Below are 19,281 nucleotides of genomic sequence, written 5' to 3' on the forward strand. Positions count from 1 at the left end.
ACAATTAGCTTTAACTACAAAGTCTTGATTCAGAAAAGATATACTACTGCCAGAGTCTAGTAAGGCCACTGCTCTCTTCCCATTAATATGAATAACCACAGTAGGGGTTTTGACTGCTAGTTGCTGCCCATAGCAAAAGCAGAAATCCTCTCTTATAGAGTGCCTCAAAATCATTGACCTATCTTTATCAGTTGATACATTGAACGACCAACCGGCATAGAACAGCCACACGAAACAATAGCTACGCACACCCAAGGAATGTACCCAGACAAATCCCCCACAAATAGCACGTGGCAGCCTAGATTAGGTCATTTGACACCAAAAAATCCGAAATAGAGAATCAAGGATACAAGATAGGATGGTCATGACCGCCCCACACACTGCCACAACAGCAAAAAGATTACATACCAGTTCTGTTCCTTTAAGCAAACAACTAAAAAGCCTTGCCTTGGCGTCTATTACATTTTCGTTTTACTACTTGCACCTGCATTCGGCATGCACACAGGTTCTTGTATTCAGAATACCACTGTTGAAGCAATACTTTTGAAAACTATCTTCGCCGCCGAGGACGACGAGACGATCCTCTTGTCCCTAAGTTGCCTGGCTATGGCGTCTTGCTCATCTTTGCCCCTTGGAAACATGCCTCCTATCGGAGTAGGTAGTGCACCCATTGCCTCGCACTTCCTGCATGGCTCTTCATTTTCCTTCAAAAGAACAGTCTCCAGCTTTGGCGCTCGACCCATCACCTCACGCACAAATAACATATGATGCCCCACCAATGGACTAAAGCTAGCAACGTGGAGCTCTCTCAGTTGCCACTTGCTACAGCTTGTGAATCCAGGCGTCTTCCATGAAGGCTGCACTCTTTGAACGCCAACGCGTACCCAAAATGGCACAGAACATGGATGTTCAAACGCCTGTATCCAATAACCACGGCCTAATAATTAGATAAAGTATCGTAGGAAATCCTATTTCTACGTTCTATCATGAAATGACATCACGAACCAGAAAGGAAATGCTTATATATGGTCAACTAACAATCGAGAAAAGGAACGGGTAAAATTAGTACCTCGACACCAAATATCTCAACGGTTGGAGCAGCTTCAAGGAGATTTATTGTCCATAACAGGTCAAACTCAACATATATGCCTTGAATAGACAGCTTCTTTAGCTTGCTGAATGCAGCGCGGAGTTGCCTGCTTTCAGGCTGGATCCAAAGCTGGGTGAAAAGATAAATAAAGAAAAGCAAAAAAAAATGTAATGATCGATATTGTACACATAGAGAAAAGAAATCACGTGCGCACCAGGCTATTCATTTGCTAATCAACGAAATGCTTCCTAGCAAAGATAAATTAAAAAAAACAAATATCTTGATCAAAACATGAAACAGCAAAAAAAAACAGCGCAAACTTACGGTCCTAATTAACGACAATCCATCTGTGGTAACTTTACAATTCGTACTGATGAAATTAGAAGCACATCAGACAATATATACTGAAATAGTATGAAATTACCTTTTCTCCTTGGAAGTTTAAGGTCAGGGTATGGATGTCTGTGGCACCATCTAGAAGCTGGCTTAAACTAAACCCCGGGTGGTCGATGTCAGCACCACATAGGAGGAATAACTCCTTGAGACATGGCACAGAACCAAAATGCAAGGGGGTCTCATTGTGCAGCCAGACCTCCCAACGGAGCAGCTCTAGTTTGGGAAGGCAGAGCACCTCGAGCCTCTTCAAGTAGGAATAGCGGAGCTCAAGAACCCTGAGCCCCGAACTCGGCGCGTCTATCTGCCACACCGAGCCGTCGCCGGCGTCGCAGTGGTCCAGGCTGAGGTGCTGCAGCTGCTTGCAGCAGTCGAACAGCGTGCGGTGCAGCATGTCCCCCTTGGCGAATCGCAGGTTGTAGAGGTGGAGCCTCGTGAGGCAAGGGAGCACATTAGGATACGTGCTGAAGAACCCGTCCACGACCCGTGCTTTCTGCAGCATATCTGCACGTTTGCACCTGAAATCCTTGTCGTCGGCAATGGTGAGGTCCAGCTCTCTTACCGTGCCATTGTCGATGGCGTCACGGACCAGCGGGCCAATATCATGCGAATAGTTGCCAACGAGGTAGATCTCAAGGGACATTTTTGTGACGGTTCTGCTGTGTTTGGTGCGCAAGAAACTCCTAGCAGCTCTGGTCAGAGACGCCATTGCTTGATTTATGTGTTGCGCTGGTATTTTAGAATAAAAAAAAATCCGTAGAGCAGCAGCAAGAGGGTAATCTGGGCATGGCACGGGCAGGAAATCCCTGACATGGAGGTTAAGCTCAGGGAGCAGCCATGGCAGGCTCCTCCAGCGCGTCGACAGGGCGCTGGTCCTTGCGGCCGTCGCAAGGTCCACACTCCCCAAGATGGAGAGCAGGATGTCATCAGTCAGGGCGCCCAGCCTATCTTCCTCTTGTGGCTTCTGCGACAAGACGAGATCATCCATGATTAGTTAATTTGAATTGAACCCCAAAAAGAAGAGAAGCTAGAAAGAGCTTACGCAGCGGTGGCGCACATTATTCTGCTCCATGGACGATAATAATAAGGTCGGAACAGAGTACGCCATGAGGCAAAGCTGTCGTCTTTTCTTTATTGAAAAAAGGAAGGGCAGGGGAGGTCCGAATAGAACACGAAGAGGAATCCGGAGGGGGTCTGGTTACTCCGAGATGGAACCGTGCAAGCAGTAGCCGTCGTGCCACCGCCATGATTCATGTACTATGTACAGTCTCCATGGTAATACATACAAATACAGGGGCGGCAGATCTAGATGTATGTCCGACCTAGTGGGATAGATTTGATTTAAGTCCAACAACAAAGAGTACTGAAGCAGCTGTGCATGAGAAGAAACAATCTAGGTGCTCGTACCTCAGAGGAAGGAAGTATGGAAGGAGACCCAACGGCCAAACACTGGACGGGGCAGCTGGATGTCCCGGCGGCTGAGGAAGAAGGGGAACGGCGATGGCGGCAGTGATGACGGAGGCCGGACTGGGGCGGCGGCGGCGGCCCGCGCCCCCGAGAGGTTGGATTGAGGCTAAGGTATGGCACGGCCACGGCGGCGGCTGTAATTAGATCCGCGGCGTCGCGTCGGGGGGAATACCAGAGCCAGAGCAGGGGAAGAGGAAGAGGGAAGAGAAAAATGAGGCAAGGGAAGGGACGGAAGAAATAAAAGGCCTCGGTCGATCGATTGCAGCCCCCAATCGGTCGTGTTGCCTGCCCCACAATTCCTCGTACATGCACTGATGCACCCTTAGATCTCTTCAGATTAAAACGAGAAACAAATCTCTTTTGGATTTGTTTGAATTGCTTACCACATGTGTGACGAGAAACAATCTCTGCTAGTAGAACGTTCGTGCGTTGCTACGGGCTACGATACATATAAATGAATTAAACAAATGATTAGAGTTGTCCTCATACGTCTGGGCGTGTTTTCGGGCATCAAACGGACGCTCAACAACAGGCTACCCAAAATTCAACCATCTAACGGTTCAATCTCCCTAAATCCAGCCCATATGTGGAGGAAAAAGGTTGTTGTCCAAACTATTCACCATGTTATCTCAAACACGTGGGCCTAACACAAAAACCCCACCCGATGATACACCCTTCCCTTTTCCTGCCACAACCTCTCCTTCCCACTTGATTTTTGTCATAGCCGAACATTTCTAGCTGGAGCCCTGTTCTATAAAACCAGATGACGCCCACCTCACCTTCTCCATGGCACCCTATGTTCTTCACCCTTCAAAACTGGATGACGCCCACCTCACCTTCTCCATGGCACCCTATGTTCTTCACCCTTTAAAACCGGATGATGGCCACCTGACCTTCGACATGGTGCCCTATGTTCTTTACCCTTTAATACCAGATGGCGCCCACCTCACCGGTCATGGCGCCCTATGTTCTTCGCCCCGCCAACCACCCCGCTCTCCGCCCTAATCCCCTCCCCCGTGTTTGTGCTGATCCACCACTGCCATAAGGGGGAGGTGGCGTACGCCGACTATGACGCCCCCCGAGCCAAGAAGGCAAATCTAATGTCTCTTGAACCACAGATCCCCCGAGCCAAGAAGGCAGAGCCAATATGCAATGGAGACATAAATATTACCAGTGAAATCAATTTACTTGTAGCAATTCTTATGTAGAAGAGGTGAGAAAAGACCATGCCGAGTTTACAACTGCAAAATAAACTTTTAAAATAACCAATGGAGGAACAATGCACATGATTTATCATGGCATGTATGTGTTGACACAAGCTAGTTCACTCTTGTTAGATTCTTGCTGGAAAAGTCACTCGCTGGAACTTCGAACACCAGCTTTTTATGCTCTTGCAACAATAATCTTCTTATGAACAATGTTGGATTAGAAGGCTACGTGATGCTGCCACTACCTTATGCATCCTCCTTTCGATGGTCTTCCTCTACTCTTCCCTGATGGATCCTTATCTTCTAGTTCCTTCTGGCGAAGCAGCGAGTTCATGAGCAAGTGAATGAACAAGCAGCAGGTGATGGATCCATGTCTTCTGAATATTTTGATACCAAATAAATCTAAGTGCATGCCCTCAATTTTGTATTTTAGTCCAAACATCAATTAGACTAATGGAAGGCTGATGTTATGACAAAAACATATATTAAACAACAAAAAATTAACAACATACTACACAATTAAAAGAATCGATGAGCCAAACATGAAGCTAGCAACTTACATTATTTTTAAGAGAAGCAAATACTCTTGTACAACGATAAAAAAACAAAATGCAATTCATTGGTCTTTGATATGGACAATAGAGTATTGTTACTTGATTCCAATTTGATATTTCTTACCATGGGCAAGCCTTGCAATTGAGAAATTGATCTCTTTCTTCTGACCGTTGCTCCATTCGGTTGATCCTTTGTTCGCAAGACGTCAAAAATTATGTCGGTAAGAACTAACATTAAAAAACAGTACAAAGATTAGATGAGTCGACCAAACTGATCAAAAAAGGAAGTCCAAGCAAAAGATTAAAGAAGTAGACTGACCTAACAGACCAAACTGGCCAAAAATCAAGGCACCCTAAAGGAGGATAGTCGGGCATGCCCAGGATTTTGCTCACAACACATCAGCCATGCTGGAACCCATCTTCTCGGCAGACACATCGGACCGGCGGAGGCGACTCTATCTGGCGCACATGCCATTATAGTAAACCCTCCGTCACCATTATAAGATATTTCAATATGGACTACATACATACCGAATGAGTGAGCAAGCAAATTAAAATGCGTGTATATACATCCGAATCAGAAAAACGTTAGAACATCTTATAATTCTGAACGAAAGGAGTTCTTTAATTAGTAATCTTGTGCAAAGCAAATGAAAAAATAATAAAAGTATGCCACTAAACATTGTTCTCTAAACTGAATTAAATTCAATGCAATACCATCCAATTTATTGTGCCCCACCTTGAACAAATTGTATTTTACGGCTAAACCTTTTGAACAAGGAATAAAAATAATACACACATTCAATTTACTTTCTCGTCCTTCAGGAAACATGTTCTCTAATAAATGACTATTGCCTGCATTATGTGATTCAACAAAACATGCTGCACAAAAATCTCATAACTGGTCAGTTGAGAAGTGCAATCACCAGATAACCTTTTTCTTGCCAAGCAGCTTCGGAGAACTACCATGAATTTCTGCCCTTAGAATGCACAATGTGGAAGAGTAAATTCATCAGAACTCCTAGCTAGATAAAAATTAGATATTTGATCGACAAAACGGGCATGGAGAAAAATATTCCAACGACTGCGAACAATTGATCAAAAGGCATGCCCTACAGTGGTCAGACCGAGGTCTCGGCAGTGCACAGATTACAGGCCAGGAAAATAGCAGGACACACCAAGGACAACGATAGTCAAGAGTGGCATCTTCTTCGGCCATACGGTGGTCCATATTCTCTGAAATCCTGGAAGAACAAGAAACCTTGAAAATTTGGAATCGAGAGTATAGAACAAAACAAAAGAGTTCAAAATATAAAGGAGAAAACTCAATAGTCAGTACAAAAAAGGTCTCTGTGCCATAAACTCTGTACATCCAAATCGCTAGGTAGATCCACTCCTCGACTACTCCCGCAAGGACGTCCAGCATGCTGCACCTCTTACTTCTAAAATCTAAACACAAGAAGAACTCAACATATGTATGTGCTGAACGAAAAGTTAAAATATTCATCATGGTTTACCTGTTACTACATCCTTCTTAAAGTCAGTCCTTGCATTGAATCTTCGCGTTCTAACAACATTGTATCATGCAGAAATCACATTCTTCATGAGAGACACCCCTCACAATAGAAAAACCATGTCATAGCAGAATTACAAGTTGCCTTGATGAGAATATACTAATGGTCAGATCAGGCATCACCTTCATCGCAGTTCAAGCCTTTACTGTCATTCCTCATATTGTGCAGCATCTCCTATGATTCTGCTTTCAGCTCACCATTTGCTCCTTCCACGGAATGCAACCATGACCATATGCAGCAAGACCCTTTGACATGTCCATAGACTTTGGTTACACTACAAGAAAACAATGTCTACATTCTGAATTCCACATAAGTGCTAAAAAGTTAGCAGGGCAGAATGGAAATTTTCTAGGCTTTTACTCATTGCATTTGTGCAACTGTTTTTTCTATAGAATGTAGGATACACACTCACATATAATATATTAATGCACTTCCAAAATATATTTATGTATTGGAGGCAGTAAATGTATTTGTTTGATATTCTGTACTGCATATGACAATAAAAAAATAAGCCATGATGAATCAACTCAAATAATTGCATAGAAGCATCTTCATTATTGCTCAAAGGAGAGAAAGACAACAGAAAGCCTTTAATCAAAATTTTGTATTCAACAACCATTGGACAAATTTCAATTTTACAAAGTACACTAGTTCATTTTGCATAAAGCAAGATGGCAACATTATAGGAACAGATTTGTGTTCGTGCTCATCTAAAGTATAGTTGACATACCTTCTTCAGCTTGCAGCTACATTCTTGTGATACTTTCGTGGGCACTAAAATCGAAAAAATAGTTGGATTCAAGGGCAAGCCTACTCGATCCTCTAATTCCCCCCAAGACTAAAATTTGCAAACATTACTGACATAAGTGAATCAGCTTCCACCTAATAAGATCAGTTTTAAACCCATTAATAGATCACAAATGGAGAGGATGTGAGCAATTGAACATAAACCGAGACAATTTAATAAGAGCTCTTTTACGGTACCCTGGTACTCCAAAACCACACCCCGGAGTACCATACAAATCTGACCGTCCGCACGTAAGGGCAACGAAGTCATTTCCCGAAGGGCGTCGAGGAGTAATTTTGACTTTTTGAACGCACACGCAGTCCATTGCTCGATTTGTTTAGCAGATCCGATTTTTTCGGTAGGACTATGGATGAGATATGGACGTCTTGGACTTTTTCGGTACAGAATTAGGGGATACTGTCCCAAAAAAAGAAAATCGGGCGATCTGTTTCGTATAGATCCGATTTTTCTGCAGCGTGGTGTGGGCCATGTTGGTGGGTCTCGTTCGTTTATAGCCGGGATTTATTTGGGAGAGAAAATAAAACTATTTTTTTTCTGCGCGCTAAATAAATCTAATGTTGCATGAGTCTAAGAACGTGCAGTGTAAAAGTGAAATTCTCAAACCAGTTTTTTTTTACTTTTAGATGAAGCCGCAAGGGACGCACCTAGAAAAGGCTGTTTTCTAAAGAAAGGGCTAATGACACGTACGCCATTTTATCTTTCTGAACCCACAAGGCAGCCCTAAATTTTTTTAAATTTTTTGTAAAAGGTATTTACAAGTTTGAAGAAACATCATTTTTGGTGTATATATCTCATCCAGACAATTCAAAGAGGTACCTATAGGCCCGGATAACTCGAGTGGTACAAGTAGGTCTGGAAGACTCATGCTAGTACTTATGGGTCCGAATAACTTGGAGTAGTACTTGTGGGGACAGAAGACTCATATTGGTACTTTTGGGTTATGATGACTCAAGGTGGTACTTCTGAAACCAAATGACTCATACTAGTACTTTTGGGTCCACATGACTTAGAAGTGGTACCCGTGGGGCCAAACGACTCCAACTGTTGGATTCGGCTAACTCGGAGCTGTACTTCTAGGCTCAAATTACACTTATTGGTACTTTTGGCTCCAGATGACTTGGAGTGGTGCATGTGGGGCAAAACAACTCATATTGGTACTTATAGGCCCCAAATACATGTGTTGGTACTTCTGGGTCCAGATGACTCAGAACAGTACATGTCGGGATAAACAACTCATATAATGGTACTTATGGTATTTACGGGCTCAGATGACTCAGAGTGGTACATATGGCCCAAACAGCTTGAAATGATACATGTGGATTCAAACGAGTCATAATAGTACTTCTGGGTCTGAAAGACTCATGCTTGTACTTATGGGGCGGCACTAGTAGAAAAAGGGTCAAATGTGAAGCACATTAGTGCCGGTTTGATTTTGAGCTGGCACTAATGTGTGTCCATTAGTGCCGGTTCCAATGGCTAGGCGGGCGGAGATCATTAGTACCGGTTCGTGAGCAACCTTTTGTACTGGTTCGTGTCACGAACCGGTACTAATGATGCTGCGTCAGGCTGTGGTCAGGCTGGGGCCCCACGGGCACCTTTAGTACCGGTTCGTGCCATGAACCGGTACTATAGTTTCTTAGTAAGCTGTTTTTTAGTCCCACCTCGCGAAGAGAGAGGCACTAGGAGCGGTTTACAAGCCCTGGGTGCAGAGACGATGAAGGAGAGGCGCAATGCTCATCTGCACGTTGCTTAGCTTTAAGCCTTGAGAAATAGTGTAGACTGCACGGAGCTATGTACAGTGCAGTTTGCACTATTCCAAAGGCTTGAAGCTAATTAACGAGCATTGTGCCTCTTTTTTATCTTTAATAACTTATTACAACTCCGGACTTCTTGTGTTACGGCAAAAACTGGACGCACTTCGTGTACAAACTGGACAATCTCTTTCGAAGTATCAGGGTTTCTGACGAGAACTCATCTATTACATGGGCACTTCATTTTTTTAAACTTATTACAACTCCAGACTTTTTTGCGTTCTGTACACACCATTCCAAGCGACGTCATCAATTTCCAACACGTTCTGACATCATTTGCTGTTTTTCAGTCATTTGTACTCCAGCCTATATTTCTGCATTCAGTATGCATCATTCAAAGCGACGTCATCAATTTCCAACACGTTCTGACATCATTTGCTGTTTTTCAGTCATTTACCGATTTGTTTAGAGAACTAAAAGACGGTGAAATTGAAAATCACTACAAAATAAACTCTGAAAATGTTGGAACTTGGCATGGTATCATCATTTCGCCCGCATAGCATGTGCAAAACAGTAGAGAGGGTCACGGCGAAAACTGGACGCACCTCGTGTACAAACTGGACAATCTCTTTCGGAGTATCAGGGTTTCGGACGAGAACTCATCTGTTACACAGGCGCTTCAATGTTTTTTAAACTTATTTCAACTCCAGCCTATTTTTGCGTTCAGTATGCATCATTCAAATCGACGTCATCAATTTCCAACACGTTCTGACATCATTTGCTGTTTTTCATTCAGTTACCGATTTGTTTAGGGAGCAAAATGACGGTGAAATTGAAAATCACTACAAAATGAACTCTGAAAATGTTGGAACCTGGCATGGTATCATCATTTTGCCCTCATAGCATGTGCAAAAGAGTAGAGAGGGTCACGGCGAAAACTGGACGCACCTCGTGTACAAACTGGACAATCTTTTTCGGAGTATCAGGGTTTCGGACTAGAACTCATCTGTTACACGGGCACTTCAATGTTTTTTAAACTTATTTGAACTCCAGCCTATTTTTGCGTTCAGTATGCATCTTTCAAAGCGACGTCATCAATTTCCAACACGTTCTGACATAATTTGTTGTTTTTCAGCCATTTACCGATTTGTTTAGAGAGCTAAATGACGGTGAAATTGAAAATCACTACAAAATGAACTCTGAAAATGTTGGAACTTGGCATGGTATCATCATTTCGCCCGCATAGCATGTGCAAAAGAGTAGAGAGGGTCACGGCGAAAACTGGACGCACCTCGTGTACAAACTGGACAATCTCTTTCGGAGTATCAGGGTTTCGGACGAGAACTCATCTGTTACACGGGCACTTCAATGTTTTTTAAACTTATTTGAACTCCAGCCTATTTTTGCGTTCAGTATGCATCATTCAAAGCGACGTCATCAATTTCCAACACGTTCTGACATCATTTGCTGTTTTTCAGTCATTTACCGATTTGTTTAGGGAGCTAAATGACGGTGAAATTGAAAATCACTACAAAATGAACTCTGAAAATGTTGGAACTTGGCATGGTATCATCATTTCGCCCGCATAGCATGTGCAAAACAGTAGAGAGGGTCACGGCGAAAACTGGCCGCACCTCGTGTACAAACTGGACAATCTCTTTCGGAGTATCAGGGTTTTGGACGAGAACTCGTCTGTTACACGGGCACTTCAATGTTTTTTAAACTTATTTGAACTCTAGCCTATTTTTGCGTTCAGTATGCATCATTCAAAGCGACGTCATCAATTTCCAACACGTTCTGACATCATTTGCTGTTTTTCAGTCATTTACCGATTTGTTTAGGGAGCTAAATGACGGTGAAATTGAAAATCACTACAAAATGAACTCTGAAAATGTTGGAACTTGGCATGGTATCATCATTTCGCCCGCATAGCATGTGCAAAAGAGTAGAGAGGGTCACGGCGAAAATTGGATGCACCTCGTGTACAAACTAGACAATCTCTTTCGGAGTATCAGGGTTTCGGACGAGAACTCATCTGTTACACGGGCACTTCAATGTTTTTTAAACTTATTTGAACTCCAGCCTATTTTAGCGTTCAGTATGCATCTTTCAAAGCGACGTCATCAATTTCCAACACGTTCTGACATCATTTGCTGTTTTTCAGTCATTTACCGATTTGTTTAGGGAGCTAAATGACGGTGAAATTGAAAATCACTACAAAATGAACTCTGAAAATGTTGGAACTTGGCATGGTATCATCATTTCGCCCGCATAGCATGTGCAAAAGAGTAGAGAGGGTCACGGCGAAAACTGGACGCACCTCGTGTACAAACTGGACAATCTCTTTCGGAGTATCAGGGTTTCGGACGAGAACTCATCTGTTACACGGGCACTTCAATGTTTTTTAAACTTATTTGAACTCCAGCCTATTTTTGCATTCAGTATGCATCTTTCAAAGCAACGTCATCAATTTCCAACACGTTCTGACATCATTTGCTGTTTTTCAGTCATTTACCGATTTGTTTAGGGAGCTAAATGACGGTGAAATTGAAAATCACTACAAAATGAACTCTGAAAATGTTGGAACTTGGCATGGTATCATCATTTCGCCCGCATGGCATGTGCAAAAGAGTAGAGAGGGTCACGGCGAATACTGGACGCACCTCGTGTACAAACTGGACAATGTCTTTCGGAGTATCAGGGTTTCGGACGAGAACTCATCTGTTACACGGGCACTTCAACGTTTTTTAAACTTATTTGAACTCTAGCCTATTTTTGCGTTCAGTATGCATCATTCAAAGCGACGTCATCAATTTCCAACACGTTCTGACATCATTTGCTGTTTTCAGTCATTACCGATTTGTTAAGGGAGCTAAATGACGGTGAAATTGAAAATCACTACAAAATGAACTCTGAAAATGTTGGAACTTGGCATGGTATCAACATTTCGCCCGCATAGCATGTGCAAAAGAGTAGAGAGGGTCACGGCGAAAACTGGACGCACCTCGTGTACAAACTGGACAATCTCTTTCGGAGTATCAGGGTTTCGGACGCGAACTCATCTGTTACACGGGCGCTGCAATCTTTTTTACACTTATTTGAACTCCAGCCTATTTTTGCGTTCAGTATGCATCATTCAAAGCGACGTCATCAATTTCCAACACGTTCTGACATCATTTGCTGTTTTTCAGTCATTTACCGATTTGTTTAGGGAGCTAAATGACGGTGAAATTGAAAATCACTACAAAATGAACTCTGAAAATGTTGGAACTTGGCATGGTATCATCATTTCGCCCGCATGGCATGTGCAAAAGAGTAGAGAGGGTCACGGCGAATACTGGACGCACCTCGTGTACAAACTGGACAATGTCTTTCGGAGTATCAGGGTTTCGGACGAGAACTCATCTGTTACACGGGCACTTCAACGTTTTTTAAACTTATTTGAACTCCAGCCTATTTTTGCGTTCAGTATGCATCATTCAAAGCGACGTCATCAATTTCCAACACGTTCTGACATCATTTGCTGTTTTTCAGTCAGTTACCGATTTGTTTAGGGAGCTAAATGACGGTGAAATTGAAAATCACTACAAAATGAACTCTGAAAATGTTGGAACTTAGCATGGTATCATCATTTCGCCCACATAGCATGTGCAAAAGAGTAGAGAGTGTCACGGCGAAAACTGGACGCACCTCGTGTACAAACTGGACAATCTCTTTCGGAGTATCAGGGTTTCGGACGAGAACTCATCTGTTACACGGGCGCTTCAATGTTTTTTAAACTTATTTCAACTCCAGCCTATTTTTGCGTTCAGTATGCATCATTCAAAGCGACGTCATCAATTTCCAACACGTTCTGACATCATTTGCTGTTTTTCAGTCAGTTACCGATTTGTTTAAGGAGCTAAATGACGGTGAAATTGAAAATCACTACAAAATGAACTCTGAAAATGTTGGAACTTGGCATGGTATCATCATTTCGCCCGCATAGCATGTGCAAAAGAGTAGAGAGGGTCACGGCGAAAACTGGACGCACCTCGTGTACAAACTGGACAATCTCTTTCGGAGTATCAGGGTTTCGGACGAGAACTCATCTGTTACACGGGCACTTCAATGTTTTTTAAACTTATTTCAACTCCAGCCTATTTTTGCGTTCAGTATGCATCATTCAAAGCGACGTCATCAATTTCCAACACGTTCTGACATCATTTGCTGTTTTTCAGTCATTTACCGATTTGTTTAGGGAGCTAAATGACGGTGAAATTGAAAATCACTACAAAATGAACTCTGAAAATGTTGGAACTTGGCATGGTATCATCATTTCGCCCGCATGGCATGTGCAAAAGAGTAGAGAGGGTCACGGCGAAAACTGGACGCACCTCGTGTACAAACTGGACAATCTCCTTCGGAGTATCAGGGTTTCGGACGAGAACTCATCTGTTGCGCGGGCGCTTCAATGTTTTTTAAACTTATTTCAACTCCAGCCTATTTTTGCGTTCAGTATGCATCATTCAAAGCGACGTAGTCAATTTCCAACACGTTCTGACATCATTTGCTGTTTTTCAGTCAGTTACCGATTTGTTTACGGAGCTAAATGACGGTGAAATTGAAAATCACCACAAAATGAACTCTGAAAATGTTGGAACTTGGCATGGTATCATCATTTTGCCCGCATAGCATGTGCAAAAGAGTAGAGAGGGTCACGGCGAAAACTGGACGCACCTCGTGTACAAACTGGACAATCTCTTTCGGAGTATGAGGGTTTCGGACGAGAACTCATCTGTTACACGGCCACTTCAATGTTTTTTAAACTTATTTGAACTCCAGCCTATTTTTGCATTCAGTATGCATCTTCCAAAGCGACGTCATCAATTTTCAACACGTTCTGACATCATTTGCTGTTTTCAGTCATTTACCGATTTGTTTAGGGAGCTAAATGACGGTGAAATTGAAAATCACTACAAAATGAACTCTGAAAATGTTGGAAATTGGCATGGTATCATCATTTCGCCCGCATAGCATGTGCAAAAGAGTAGAGAGGGTCACGGCGAAAACTGGACGCACCTCGTGTACAAACTGGACAATCTCTTTCGGAGTATCAGGGTTTCGGACGAGAACTCATCTGTTACACGGGCGCTTCAATGTTTTTTAAACTTATTTGAACTCCAGCCTATTTTAGCGTTCAGTATGCATCATTCAAAGCGACGTCATCAATTTCCAACACGTTCTAACATCATTTGCTGTTTTTCAGTCAGTTACCGATTTGTTTAGGGAGCTAAATGACGGTGAAATTGAAAATCACTACAAAATGAACTCTGAAAATGTTGGAACTTGGCATGTTATCATGATCTCGCCCGCATAGCATGTGCAAAAGAGTAGAGGGGGTCACGGCGAAAACTGGCCGCACCTCGTGTACAAACTGGACAATCTCTTTCGGAGTATCAGGGTTTCGGACGCGAACTCATCTGTTACACGGGCGCTGCAATCTTTTTTAAACTTATTTCAACTCCAGCCTATTTTTGCGTTCAGTATGCATCATTCAAAGCGACGTCATCAATTTCCATCACGTTCTGACATCATTTGCTGTTTTTCAGTCATTTACCGATTTGTTTAGGGAGCTAAATGATGGTGAAATTGAAAATCACTACAAAATGAACTCTGAAAATGTTGGAACTTGGCATGGTATCATCATTTCGCCCGCATAGCATGTGCAAAATAGTAGAGAGGGTCACGGCGAAAACTGGACGCACCTCGTGTACAAACTGGACAATGTCTTTCGGAGTATCAGGGTTTCGGACGAGAACTCATCTGTTACACGGGCACTTCAATGTTTTTTAAACTTATTTGAACTCCAGCCTATTTTTGCGTTCAGTATGCATCTTTCAAAGCGACGTCATCAATTTCCAACACGTTCTGACATCATTTGCTGTTTTTCAGTCATTTACCGATTTGTTTAGGGAGCTAAATGACGGAGAAATTGAAAATCACTACAAAATGAACTCTGAAAATGTTGGAACTTGGCATGCTATCATCATTTCGCCCGCATAGCATGTGCAAAAGAGTAGAGAGGGTCACGGCGAAAACTGGACGCACCTCGTGTACAAACTGGACAATCACTTTCGGAGTATCAGGGTTTCGGACGAGAACTCATCTGTTACACGGACGCTTCAATGTTTTTTTAAACTTATTTGAACTCCAGCCTATTTTTGCGTTCAGTATGCATCATTCACAGCAACGTCATCAATTTCCAACACGTGCTAACATCATTTGCTGTTTTCAGTCATTTACCGATTTGTTAAGGGAGCTAAATGACGGTGAAATTGAAAATCACTACAAAATGAACTCTGAAAATGTTGGAACTTGGCATGGTATCAACATTTCGCCCGCATAGCATGTGCAAAAGAGTAGAGAGGGTCACGGCAAAAACTGGACGTACCTCGTGTACAAACTGGACAATCTCTTTCGGAGTATCAGGGTTTCGGACGAGAACTCATCTGTTACACGGGCACTTCAATGTTTTTTAAACTTATTTGAACTCCAGCCTATTTTTGCGTTCAGTATGCATCATTCAAAGCGACGTCATCAATTTCCAACACGTTCTGACATCATTTGCTGTTTTTCAGTCATTTACCGATTTGTTTAGGGAGCTAAATGACGGTGAAATTGAAAATCACTACAAAATGAACTCTGAAAATGTTGCAACATGCCATGGTATCATCATTTCGCCCGCATAGCATGTGCAAAAGAGTAGAGAGGGTCACGGCGAAAACTGGACGCACCTCGTGTACAAACTGGACAATCTCTTTCGGAGTATGAGGGTTTCGGACGAGAACTCATCTGTTACACGGGCACTTCAATGTTTTTTAAACTTATTTGAACTCCAGCCTATTTTTGCGTTCAGTATGCATCTTTCAAAGCGATGTCATCAATTTGCAACACGTTCTGACATCATTTGTTGTTTTTCAGTCATTTACCGAGTTGTTTAGGGAGCTAAATGACGGTGAAATTGAAAATCACTACAAAATGAACTCTGAAAATGTTGGAACTTGGCATGGTATCATCATTTCGCCCGCATAGCATGTGCAAAAGAGTAGAGAGGGTCACGGCGAAAACTGGACGCACCTCGTGTACAAACTGGACAATCTCTTTCGGAGTATCAGGGTTTCGGACGAGAACTCATCTGTTACACGGGCGCTTCAATGTTTTTTAAACTTATTTGAACTCCAGCCTATTTTAGCGTTCAGTATGCATCATTCAAAGCAACGTCATCAATTTCCAACACGTTCTGACATCATTTGCTGTTTTTCAGTCAGTTACCGATTTGTTTAGGGAGCTAAATGACGGTGAAATTGAAAATCACTACAAAATGAACTCTGAAAATGTTGGAACTTGGCATGTTATCATCATTTCGCCCGCATAGCATGTGCAAAAGAGTAGAGGGGGTCACGGCGAAAACTGGCCGCACCTCGTGTACAAACTGGACAATCTCTTTCGGAGTATCAGGGTTTCGGACGCGAACTCATCTGTTACACGGGCGCTGCAATGTTTTTAAAACTTATTTCAACTCCAGTCTATTTTTGCGTTCAGTATGCATCATTCAAAGCGACATCATCAATTTCCATCACGTTCTGACATCATTTGCTGTTTTTCAGTCAGTTACCGATTTGTTTAGGGAGCTAAATGACGGTGAAATTGAAAATCACCACAAAATGAACTCTGAAAATGTTGGAACTTGGCATGGTATCATCATTTCGCCCGCATAGCATGTGCAAAAGAGTAGAGAGGGTCACGGCGAAAACTGGACGCACCTCGTGTACAAACTGGACAATCTCTTTCGGAATATCAGGGTTTCGGACGAGAACTCATCTGTTACACGGGCACTTCAATGTTTTTTAAACTTATTTGAACTCCAGCCTATTTTTGCGTTCAGTATGCATCTTTCAAAGCGACGTCATCAATTTCCAACACGTTCTGACATCATTTGCTGTTTTTCAGTCATTTACCGATTTGTTTAGGGAGCTAAATGACGGTGAAATTGAAAATCACTACAAAATGAACTCTGAAAATGTTGGAACTTGGCATGGTATCATCATTTCGCCCGCATAGCATGTGCAAAACAGTAGAGAGGGTCACCGCGAAAACTGGACGCACCTCGTGTACAAACTGGACAATCTCTTTCGGAGTATCAGGGTTTCGGACGAGAACTCATCTGTTACACGGGCACTTCAATGTTTTTTAAACTTATTTGACTTCCAGCCTATTTTTGCGTTCAGTATGCATCATTCAAAGCGACGTCAACAATTTCCAACACGTTCTGACATCATTTGCTGTTTTTCAGTCATTTACCGATTTGTTTAGGGAGCTAAATGACGGTGAAATTGAAAACCACTACAAAATGAACTTTGAAAATGTTGGAACTTGGAATGGTATCATCATTTCGCCCGCATAGCATGTGCAAAAGAGTAGAAAGGGTCATGGCGAAAACTGGACGCACCTCGTGTACAAACAGGACAATCTCTTTCGGAGTATCATGGTTTCGGACAAGAACTCCTCTGTTACACGGGCACTTCAATATTTTTTAAACTTATTTGAACTCCAGCCTATTTTTGCATTCAGTATGCATCATTCAAAGCGACGTCATCAGTTTCCAACACGTTCTGACATCATTTGCTGTTTTTCAGTCAGTTACCGATTTGTTTAGGGAGCCAAATGACGGTGAAATTGAAAATCACTACAAAATGAACTCTGAAAATGTTGGAACTTGGCATGGTATCATCATTTCGCCCGCATAGCATGTGCAAAAGAGTAGAGAGGGTCACGACGAAAACTGGACGCACCTCGTGTACAAACTGGACAATCTCTTTCGGAGTATCAGGGTTTCGGACGAGAACTCATCTGTTACACGGGCACTTCAATGTTTTTTAAACTTATTTGAACTCCAGCCTATTTTTGCGTTCAGTATGCATCTTTCAAAGCGACGTCATCAATTTCCAACACGTTCTGACATAATTTGTTGTTTTTCAGTCATTTACCGATTTGTTTAGAGAGCAAAATGACGGTGAAATTGAAAATCACTACAAAATGAACTCTGAAAATGTTGGAACTTGGCATGGTATCATCATTTCGCCCACATAGCATGTGCAAAAGAGTAGAGAGGTCACGGCAAAAACTGGACGCACCTCGTGTACAAACTGGACAATCTCTTTCGGAGTATCAGGGTTTCGGACGAGAACTCATCTGTTACACGGGCGCTTCAATGTTTTTTAAACTTATTTCAACTCCAGCCTATTTTTGCGTTCAGTATGCATCATTCAAAGCGACGTAGTCAATTTCCAACACGTTCTGACATCATTTGCTGTTTTTCAGTCAGTTACCGATTTGTTTACGGAGCTAAATGACGGTGAAATTGAAAATCACTACAAAATGAACTCTGAAAATGTTGGAACTTGGCATGGTATCATCATTTTGCCCGCATAGCATGTGCAAAAGAGTAGAGAGGGTCACGGCGAAAACTGGACGCACCTCGTGTACAAACTGGACAACCTCCTTCGGAGTATCAGGGTTTCGGACGAGAACTCATCTGTTGCACGGGCGCTTCAATGTTTTTTAAACTTATTTCAACTCCAGCCTATTTTTGCGTTCAGTATGCATCATTCAAAGCGACGTAGTCAATTTCCAACACGTTCTGACATCATTTGCTGTTTTTCAGTCAGTTACCGATTTGTTTACGGAGCTAAATGACGGTGAAATTGAAAATCACCACAAAATGAACTCTGAAAATGTTGGAACTTGGCATGGTATCATCATTTTGCCCGCATAGCATGTGCAAAAGAGTAGAGAGGGTCACGGCGAAAACTGGACGCACCTCGTGTACAAACTGGACAATCTCTTTCGGAGTATCAGGGTTTCGGACGAGAACTCATCTGTTACACGGGCACTTCAATGTTTTTTAAACTTATTTGAACTCCAGCCTATTTTTGCGTTCAGTATGCATCATTCAAAGCGACGTCATCAATTTCCAACACGTTCTGACATCATTTGCTGTTTTTCAGTCATTTACCGATTTGTTTAGGGAGCTAAATGACGGTGAAATTGAAAATCACTACAAAATGAACTCTGAAAATGTTGCAACATGCCATGGTATCATCATTTCGCCCGCATAGCATGTGCAAAAGAGTAGAGAGGGTCACGGCGAAAACTGGACGCACCTCGTGTACAAACTGGACAATCTCTTTCGGAGTATGAGGGTTTCGGACGAGAACTCATCTGTTACACGGGCACTTCAATGTTTTTTAAACTTATTTGAACTCCAGCCTATTTTTGCGTTCAGTATGCATCTTTCAAAGCGATGTCATCAATTTGCAACACGTTCTGACATCATTTGTTGTTTTTCAGTCATTTACCGAGTTGTTTAGGGAGCTAAATGACGGTGAAATTGA

At 42.5% G+C, this 19,281-nt stretch overlaps 1 protein-coding gene across 4 annotated transcripts; it reads right to left on the minus strand.

Annotated features, from left to right (window-relative positions):
* Positions 1-273: 273 nt before the first annotated feature.
* LOC109769523 (uncharacterized) lies at positions 274-3,247 on the minus strand. Of its 4 annotated transcripts, none has more exons than XM_020328257.4 (5): positions 2,891-3,247; positions 2,526-2,805; positions 1,515-2,447; positions 1,070-1,219; positions 274-917 (listed from the first exon to the last, which is right to left on the minus strand). In XM_020328257.4, exons 2-5 carry the CDS (start codon positions 2,589-2,591, stop codon positions 516-518), a joined length of 1,551 nt encoding a protein of 516 aa, XP_020183846.1. In that variant the 5' UTR covers positions 2,592-2,805; positions 2,891-3,247; the 3' UTR covers positions 274-515. The 4 variants fall into 4 exon arrangements, with proteins under 4 accessions (XP_020183846.1, XP_040256108.1, XP_040256107.1 ...); XM_040400174.3 differs by having other exon boundaries at positions 2,541-2,805; positions 2,891-3,243; XM_040400173.3 differs by having other exon boundaries at positions 1,515-2,444; positions 2,891-3,243.
* Between the last annotated feature and the right edge of the window lie 16,034 nt (positions 3,248-19,281).

This window comes from Aegilops tauschii, chromosome 2, assembly GCF_002575655.3.
Source record: "Aegilops tauschii subsp. strangulata cultivar AL8/78 chromosome 2, Aet v6.0, whole genome shotgun sequence".
Taxonomy (NCBI): Eukaryota; Viridiplantae; Streptophyta; class Magnoliopsida; order Poales; family Poaceae; genus Aegilops; species Aegilops tauschii.

Bases quoted from the DNA above. Each gene is read 5' to 3' on its own strand.
- LOC109769523 (XM_020328257.4), bottom strand. From the start codon at position 2,591: ATGGCGTACTCTGTTCCGACCTTATTATTATCGTCCATGGAGCAGAAT. The intron at 1,220-1,514 runs GTAATTTCATAC...CTTTTCACCCAG, and splicing joins TAAACTTCCAAGGAGAAAAG to CTTTGGATCCAGCCTGAAAG. The intron at 918-1,069 runs GTACTAATTTTA...TATTGGATACAG, and splicing joins TTGAGATATTTGGTGTCGAG to GCGTTTGAACATCCATGTTC.